This window comes from Lucilia cuprina, chromosome 2 (genome assembly GCF_022045245.1).
Source record: "Lucilia cuprina isolate Lc7/37 chromosome 2, ASM2204524v1, whole genome shotgun sequence".
NCBI classification, from domain to species: Eukaryota; Metazoa; Arthropoda; class Insecta; order Diptera; family Calliphoridae; genus Lucilia; species Lucilia cuprina.
Genome location: NC_060950.1, coordinates 37366978 through 37377126, shown reverse-complemented (window position 1 = coordinate 37377126; position 10149 = coordinate 37366978). Strand labels below are relative to the sequence as shown.

Genomic DNA, 10149 nt, shown 5'->3' with positions numbered 1-10149 from the left:
TATATTAGGGTGTCCAATAGGAATACCTCTCATACGTATATTATTTAAAAGGTCATCACTTCACAACTTGTGATTGGAAAGCTTAAATGATTTATTCTGAAATGAAGCAAATCAAATGTAAAAAATATACTTTTACATCAGATTCTTAAAAAGACTGTTCCTCTGAACACTCTAACATATGTATGGTGTAGTTAAGTTTTATTTTAGTTTGGTTTCATTATATTGCTATAGTATTTTAATATGAAATAAACAGTAGAAATATTTGAAATATAAATATCACTAGATATAAGTTCTTTTTTCCGAAACTTTTAACAATAAACCGAACAAATTTAAGTTGGTCTTATAAAAAAGGTGTATATTAATTATTTCTTTACTATGTATATTTTGGAAAGTATATTAAAAATAAAATAAATATTATTTCTTAAACGCCTTTATAAATAAAACATGAACATGTGGTAAAGCTTGCACAACGATATGATACCTTACACAGTTATAAGTACTTAGTTTTTATGATACATAATTGTATAAATACTATAAAAAATTTAATATTCATAATAATGAGTTATATTCATATGGTTCCTTCAATTATATTCATTACGCCACCAAATCTGCCTAAATTCTCTACAAGACGGACAGACAGACATAATAAATCGAAAATGATTATTTTAAAATTGATTACTTTATGATGACTGTAAGAACAATATTTTGCACTGTTACAAACATAAGTAACCATAACGCTCTGTCTACTGCAGTGGTGTAGTGTAGTGGTGTATAACAGTAAATTTGCATTTCTAATTGTTCAATGTGAAAAATACTTGTTTTTTATGTTTTGTTTAGATATATTTTTGAAGCATTTATAGAAACTAAAAAATTAAACTTGTAGAAACTATGATCATATTATCGGTTAATTATAACTTTAAACCGTTCTTCGGGGAAATATACAAAACGACATAAACACTTTTACCTTGTTGCTATATTAATGGTAAACATATTTCAAAATTGCATTCAAAAAGGTAAAAAAATATTTACCATAAATTATGTTTAAAAACATACTTTTAGAGCACAGAATAAATTACTTTCTAAAATGAAATGCCAACATAAATTACATTTCGAAAGCTTGGTTGTTTTAAAAAATACAAAGGGTTATTTGGTAAACGTTTTTAGTAAATTAAACTGTCTACAAAAAACGTGTGCATACCTCTAGGCGTCCAAATTGATAACACTTAAAGAAAAAATGTTAAAAACACACACATATTTTTTAGGGACAAAAAAATCAAATGCATGTCGATTTTTACAGCATAATAATCAGGAATGTTTAATGTGACAAAGATGCTCTTTATTATTAATAAATTGGCAAAAAAGGTATTTAATTATTTAAAATATAAGATTTTTTAATTAATTTAACCTTATAACTTATAAAAAATTTATTACAAATAAATCCTTGCTATTTAATTAAATACAAATTAAATTCTAAAGGATTATGTAGGTGTTTGTTAAATGGCAAATACATCCGGTTTAGTTTACGAAAAGTATCTGCTAAGCCGGAAATTATTTTTTTTATTTCCATGTTAATATGTGCTTAAGTATTTGTAATATAAACAATTAGCAATGTTGCTTGTTGACCAATGTTTGTATGTGTATTTGCTTTGTCAACAAAGTTTACTCGTTTTACTTGTACAATATCAAATATAGTTCTTTATTAATGTCTTTATTTTAAGTATTTTAAATTCATAACTAAACGCATACAGACAACATACAAATTATTTCAACATTATAAATACTCGGGCAAAAAATACTTGCATATCCTGTAGTTCTAGGTGGCTGTCTCTAACTCTTTATAAGGAAATAAATTAAATTTTGATATATAGTAATTATACTTTTCTTCGATTACAAATAGACAACAGACACTGTAAGTAAGTAAGTAAGTTTTGTGAGTATATACATATTTTCGAGATTAAAGTAAATTTTCCTAGTGACTTCTTGCTAACATAAAATTTAAAACTGATTTCCATCTAAAGAGGATATTTGAGCAAAAACAAAATGGATGAGTTGATTCCTTTTAAGCCAGCTGGACAAAGTAATATAATATTGTGTTATGTTTGTGCATATATGGGCATGCATGTGTTTTGCATATTTCCTACATCTTGTTTATGAATAAAATACAAAATGGAGTAAATATGTGTTGTGGTATTAAAACTACAAATATTTGTTTAAATGTTGAATTAAAAATAAGACAACAAAGAAACACGAAAGTCCAAAAAAATAAAAATGTATAAGTATGTATGTAGATATTTGTATTTGGTAGTAGCATAGGAGTTAAAAGAGTTAAAATATGCAAGTTATTTTGTAAAATACGCTGTGTTAACAATACAAAAGAACAATGTGTATTTTGTTGTTGTATGAGTAAAAATCTGCAAAAATACTCATACACACAAAAATAGAGATATAAAACCTCACTCACACACATTTAACTACTTGAGAAAAACTGTATTTTATTGTCCTTATTGTTATTTTTGTTACTACAGTTGAAAAGGGTACAAAACACAGACAAAATTCATGGACTAAAAGGATTTTGTTCTCTATGTTAAAAATATCCACTTAAAAAAAGATTTATGCATTTTTATTTGTTTCTTTTTTGTTTGTGTTTTGTTATATACAAAAAGACCCCACAACGAGAAATAACAAAACTAAATAAATAAATGAAAATATTTATACAAAAATAAAACTTGACTTTAATTCTTAAAAGAAATACTTTTATGAAAGAATATGGGTTACAATTTTTGATAAATTTTATTTTTGCATTTTCCTTTGTTGCGCTACAATTTCTTTTTTCTAATTAAAGCCCATATTGTATCAAAAGGGAGATTAAATCTTAGCCAGTAAAAAAAGTTTGTTTAATTACAATGAAAATATAGGTATTGTAAATGTTTGTTTAAAAAATATTTATGTTTTCCTTTTCTAATTTTTAGTTGTGATGAGAAATTTACAAAAATGATATTACACACGAACAAAAGAAAAGTTTCTTAATAAATAATCGAAGATATGGAAATAATATATTTTGATGCATTTTTCAACATATTTACATTTTTATTAGTTGAATTTTTGATTGATTAAAACTAAGACTTTTTTAAATGGTGGCATTTTTTGTTAATATAATTAAATATTTAAAATTTCTTTAAAATCATCTGTGATGGTAAAATTCTGTAGGTCTTTAAAGATATATTTATCAAATTTTATTTATTTTAAAACCTATATAAATATACGTTTGTTCTTACTGATGCATTTTTTGTGTGTTTTATATTTTAAGAAAATACTTTTTAAGATAAAAATTTGCATAAATAGATTTTAACACTTTTACTACTAATAGGATATATAAATGTGTCTGCCCTAAAAAAAACACATTAGGGCATTTTTTCTATAACTGACTTAAAGAAATTCTTCAAAACTATACTTTTGTATTAAAACTAAAGCCTAAAAGTATGTTAAATAATAAAAGCAAATGCAGTAGTGAGTTTTTTTAAAATACATAAAGCTTTTTGTATAAGAGTTTTATACTAAATATATAAGTACTACTCTAATGCTCGCAAATACACATATAAACATGTTTCAATATTTATGCAAAACACAACAACATACATATATATGTATGTACGGAATGTATGTATTTGTAATACTATTACAAGAGATTTACTACTTTATGGATTCCAGCACTTTTTTCGTTTATATTTTATATTATTTTTTCTCCAGATTCCTAAGAAAATGAATATATTTTATATACAGCAGCACATTTTATGTAAAATAATATGTTAAGCAAAGAAAAAAATCCAAAAGTAGCAGAGTATAACCCTCAAAATGTACTTGTATAAGCAAACGAGTGTGTGTGTTTTTTAATATAGAAAAAATCTCAAATACTATTTAGAAGACTAGTAGCTACTTAATACCCAATAGAGTTGTTGCATTCTTTTCTATATTCCGTTTTCTCTATCAACGCCCCCAATATTGACATTTCAATGTATATATAGCTGGTTTCCTCTAGTAAAAGGTCTATTTGAATTTTAAAAAGGAAAGAAAAACGTTGTAGAATAAAACGTTAAAAAAACAACTTACAAAAATGGCATATATTTAAAAATTTTTATAGAATTGATTTGCTATTGTGTTTTCTTATTCCTTTTACCCTTTCACTTAAGCACTGTGGGTAAAACCCAATAAAATAGTGGTAAAATTTATTTACTTTTTCTGAAAATTATTCGTTTTAATATTTAAATAAAATTTTAATTATTAGTTATTAAACTTTTCAAAAATCCTTTGGAAATTTTCATTTTCAAAATATTCCTAACCACAGTGCCACTTGACCATGCATAAGTATATTTTTTCGACAGCTACCTTCATAAGATAAAAAATAAACGCAAAAAACATACGCTTAGTAGATAGATAAAATAACATTAGTTGAAAACATTAGAAACACTTAGAATTTTTACAACACTAACAATATTTCCGTTGAAGAGAAAAAATATGCTAAAAAGTGTTAAATGGGGATTAAGTTATACCACTCACATACATATAAACTTACAAAAACACTTAATGTTACACATATCCCTGAAGTTTACGAAGAGTATTACTATTTTCTAAAGCACAATATACAAAATTAAGTTAACCTCTAAATTACATAGAAATACTAAAGTGACGATTGTCACCCTGCTAGACTACACAGGACGTATTAAATTACTAATTGAACTTTTGATCGTTACTAATCATACAAACGTTACATAAAAGCCAAATATACATATATCAACCAAATGCTTATCTATTGTAAAAATTCTTTATAAAAGGATACATTGATTATTGAAATAGTACATGATTATTGAAATAGTACATGTGTTCATGGTGGAGATTTGTTAGTTTTCTTTTTATTCTATTTAAGCATTTTCAAACATTTTTTTATGATTATTTTCTCTAAGCATAATTTATGCCATGTTTGCATATGTGGCTAAAATATGCATATAGATGGATGTGTTGTTAAAATAATAAAACGCAAAAATTTATTCAAATTTACTTTGTTTTTCTTGTTTTGATTTTTGGCCATGAACTCTACTCTGTTTAATTTTTTTTGAAATTTTAATTAATTCAAAATTTTATTAATTATTAAAGTTTATTTAAATGCAAACTTTTTAACAGGCCAGCAGTCAGGAATTTATTATATATAGAGAAACGTATTTAACAGAATAATTTAAATTATATGACAAACTAATAACAACGTAATTTTATGTGAAATATTTTTTTTAATTTTATACAAATTTCCCTAAAATAAAAATGTTAATTAATGATGCATAATACAACTAATTAAAATTATATTTAACCACAATTAATCAAAATATTTACAAAATACAAACTTTAATTAACATTTATGTTTTATCTAAATTTTCAATTTGTAAAAAAAAATCCTCATAAAAACATAATATGTGTGTAATCTTATACCCTGTAAAACCCAAACTACTTTAAATTAGCTTTTAGCTTCTTAATTAGTTGGCATCCTTTGACCGCAGTCATCCTATTACGTTCTCATCAATTTATCATATATCACATCAGATTTTAAGTAAAATAACTTTACAAATTACACACTGAATTCAAACTACCTTCCGTATATCTTTCCATCTGCCTATGTCATAATAAATGATTGATTAAAATAAACTTTCTGACATTTTATGACAAATAGATAAATCCTCATGTTTTGGATATTAACAGAAAATACAAACATTGTTGAGAAAAGTTGAAACTAATCTACAATCAAAAGGAAATCTATTCACAAAAATATTGAAAAGTTAATTGTGAAAACAAGAAAAAAATATAATAAAGACAAGAAATGATTAATTAAAACTAAAAGTCACTAAAAAAAGAAAAATATAAAAACGATTTTATCTATTTTTTTAACAATATGCCTAAAAGTATGTTAATAAATATTGCAATAAAATTGCTAAAAATATGTTAAGAACCAGTAACAAATAGGGTACCAGGAGAAATTAAACAAGATTTTTGCGTTAATGTCTGTTGCTTCAAACCCCTAAAAATGATGAATGGAGGTCACTTGTTTATAAGTTTTAAACTTTAAGGAGATATATTTGGCCTATTGAGTACTTTTCCAGTTATACTTGCTTATAGAATTCGTTTTCTGATAGCTTTCCGGTAATACATAAATTTTTCAAAAATAAAAGTAAATCTCTATTTATTTATGATCTTTACCAGTTATCTACAATTAAACAAATGTTAGAAAATAACACTTCTATTTCCAAAAATTTTGAAATAAAGTTTAGGTAATTTGAGAAAGGAAAGTATTATATGGTCACTCTGTTTTAAATTTATATTCAAAAGGAAAACTATATAAATATAATATATTTAAAACACTCTTATCTAGTTAGATTTTCTATCATTATTCTTGTCCAGTGAATGATAGTCAAAATTTGCCTCTTTTTTCTTTGCAATAATAATTTTTCTTGTGATTATAGTTATTAAAACCATAAAAATATTGTTAATCAAGCTGTACTCACAACAAAAGAGATTAAAGTGTATAAATCGAACTTTGTTTAAGTATGAAAAGGGAGAAAGAGTATTTGTGTGTGTGTCAAAAGTAGAATGTGTTATAATATTGCTCTAGTAGATTTCAGATGTATCATTGACTTGTACAAGTCTAAAAACCACAAGGACAATCACCAATTGTAATACAAGGATAATTGGGATAAACACAAATTGAAGTCGGTTGCTATTACTGTCACCATTGTTGCTCATAATGTTGTTGTAGGCTACATAGACACAACAACATTATTATCCATTTTATTCATGTATGTTTGTATGTAAATATATAAACGTACAAATACAGAGACATACATTTTTAATACATACATATACGCAATGTAGCAAAAAAGTATGATAAGTTTTGATCTAATATTCCCACACTGAAGAAAAAATATGACTGAATATGGATACAAACAATGTTACTGAATTTGATCACATTATAGAAGTAGTTGCATCCATCAGAAAAATTAATCATATACATATGATTAAGGCAGTCATTTTATTGATAGATTACGACTTACGACTTACAGTATGATTACGTAATATTAAGAAAAAATTCGTGTAACTTATTTTTTCTCTTTGTGTATGAATTGTTAACACTTACTTGCTCGTTCTACAATAGGCTGCCAATGAGGCTTCATACAATTATTATTACTACTTTAGCTGTTGAAAGGCTAAAGGCCATACGTAAATATGTATGTGTACTCTAATATCTTGTCTTTTTAGTTAAGGTCTTCTATTTTTTTGGTAATAGGCATTATTATTTTTTCTTCTCCTTATGCTTGTTATTAAGAGCCCTAGGTGATTTATTTAAAAGCACTTGATTTGAAACGTATTCAAACACATTTATACATACAAAAGTACATTTATTAACAGCTATTTACCAGCAGTTAGTTGTTGTAGTAAGTAAGTGGTAGCATCAGCAAGGGCAACAGCAAGAGAATCATCGTCATCATTGTCCGTATTAAATGTCAATTTAATTTATCTAATGCTGACTTTGTAAAATTCTTATAAAATACTATGTTAATAATGTTGTCCTGAGTTCTTTAACACAAAAAGGACAAGAAACGTAAGAAACAGCACAATAAATTTACGTAAAGAATTATATCTGCATCCTCCTAAACAATACAGCAATGGCAACAAAAAGTTGCTATTGGTTACCAAATACTTTTACTGCGCTACAAACTATATACTTATTATGTCAATATGAATTTATATTATTTCTATCAAGTTATTATATAAATGACTAATATTATGTATGTATATATGTATATGAAATATAAACAATTATTTAATATTTAATTATATTTTTGTTAACTTGAAACTTACCTAAATGTTGGTCAACACGTTTTTTAGGCTTTTGCACTGATGCATATGGATCACTGCAGTAATCTTGTCTAGATGGATTTTGGCTATTGCGTAAATTATGATATTCATCACCGTGTTGGCTGGGTGTTGCTGTCAGCTGTGGATAGGGTGCATAATCGTCGACGCCGCCATAACCACCATGTGTCAATGGATCATAGCCATAGGTGGGCTGTTGTTCAACATAATTGTTGTGCGATACTGGCATCATATTCTGTTGATTACCTGCGGCGCCTGACATTTTCACCTGCCACAAAGAGTCCTGTGAATTGACACTGCCACCATTGTTCGAGTTCGAATAGTTGTTTTCGATATAACCCATATTTACCCCTGTAGAAGAAATATGTAATGTAACAAAATAAATTAGATTTTTATTAATATTGGTTATTATTGTACTTTTTTTGCCAAAATGAAATAAATATTTGTTTGTCAAAAAACAAAAAAAATATAACTTTTATAATATTGCTGTTACAAATTAGTGAATTTTTCGAATTGCTATTATTACTACATATTTAAATTTATTTATTCAAGCGTCAATAATTTGTTCATTGATTTAAGTTTTTTCGTTGTTTTTTGCTAAAAAGCAAAATTCTATAATTCTTAGTTTGAAATTATTAAAAGTATAAACTTTTTTCCTTTTGTTTTCTAAAGTAAATGAAAGTTTTCTACAATTATCACAAATACTTTTGAATTAATAAGAGAGTTTAACAAGGATTAAGTAAAAAGGAAGCGCATTTATAGTTTTTTCTTAAGTTTTAATTTGAAAAAAAACAGTCATAAAGTACAAAACGTGCCAGTTTGCAAAATAAAATTTAATTTATACAATTCAGGATAAGGAGAAAAAGTCATATAAAAACTATAAAAAGTTAAAGAAATGAATATAAAATCTGGATGGATGTAGTCATTGGCATTTTAATTTACTTAAATGCAGTATGGATTCAAAGTGAACATATGTTTTCTAAAAATTTACTTATTACATGGGAGCTAATTCCAAAGTTATTGCTAAAGCTTACTAGGTATGGTTTTGTTTTTGTTAAAAATTTCCTAATATGTTTCCAAATAGTTTTCGGCCGATTTTTAACAAGTCGGAATGAAATTATATTTTATGAATTTAATCAGTTTTGTTTATGACAAACACCTTGCAAGTTTAAAACATTGAGTGTAGAGTATTGGAATAGTTTTCATTTATGTAAAAAAAATAATTGATAATAAATTGTCTCATTAATTTGTTTTATGTAATTTTTTGCAATAATTTTAATAACTATTTAATTAAAATTTATTTTGCAATAAAAAAACTAGTAAAAGTGGGAGACTGAATAATTTATAATTATTTGCGAAAATAAAATTTTAATGTTCATAAATATATTGCCAAGAGATAAAACGTGGGTGTTATCTTTATGTAAGTAGTTTTTTACAGTTTTATAAATAAGGTATAATTTCAGCATAAATTGAGAGACTTGTTATTTTTAGCAAAATTTTATATTAAAAAAATACTATTGCAATTTGCAAATTTATTTCTTTCAAAATATGTATGTATGTATGTATGTATGTATGTATGTATGTATGTATGTATGTATGTATGTATGTATGTATGTATGTATGTATGTATGTATGTATGTATGTATGTATATATGTATGTATGTATGTATGTATGTATGTATGTATGTATGTATGTATGTATGTACATATTAATATGAATTTAGCTTAATATTTTAGTTTAACTCTGTTATAGTAAACAGCAAAACATAAAAACCATGTGTGCAATAAATGCGGCGTTTGCTATATTTGCTTCATCACATGTTCTAAACATTTATGTTTCTATAAATATCTGGCTCATATCTCCCTTCACTGGGAAAAAGTGTTTTATGGCGACACCTAAAAGTAGGCAACATAGTACAAACGCATATTTTTATTGTATTCAACAATCATAAAAACGTTGTTTTTCAATTAGTTAAGTTGATTTTTTTTATTTATATTTTACACTACTAAAACTTTTATTTTAGTAATAAATTTATTTTAATATTTTCTTCCTGTTGTTTGTTTTTCTAGCTATTTCACATTTTATTGTTGTATTTTACATATTTTGACGGCAATCATTTTTTTATTTGCCTTAACAAATATAAAAAATTAAAGAAAAATATAAACAAAGTTATATTGTGGTTACATCTTTTGTTTTTTTATAATTTTACATTTGTAGCAAAAAAAAAAAAAAAAAAC

The 10149-nt window shown here is 25.1% G+C and overlaps 1 protein-coding gene across 2 annotated transcripts in view; it reads right to left on the bottom strand.

Moving 5' to 3' along the window:
• Positions 1 to 10149, bottom strand: part of LOC111674946 (hemicentin-1) — a 201233-nt gene that overhangs the window by 8810 nt on the left and 182274 nt on the right. For both annotated transcript variants that reach the window (XM_023435634.2, XM_046950450.1), the window contains exon 8: positions 7897 to 8262. In XM_023435634.2, coding sequence (XP_023291402.2) covers positions 7897 to 8262 — 366 coding nt within the window. The remainder of the gene's footprint in view (positions 1 to 7896; positions 8263 to 10149) is intronic.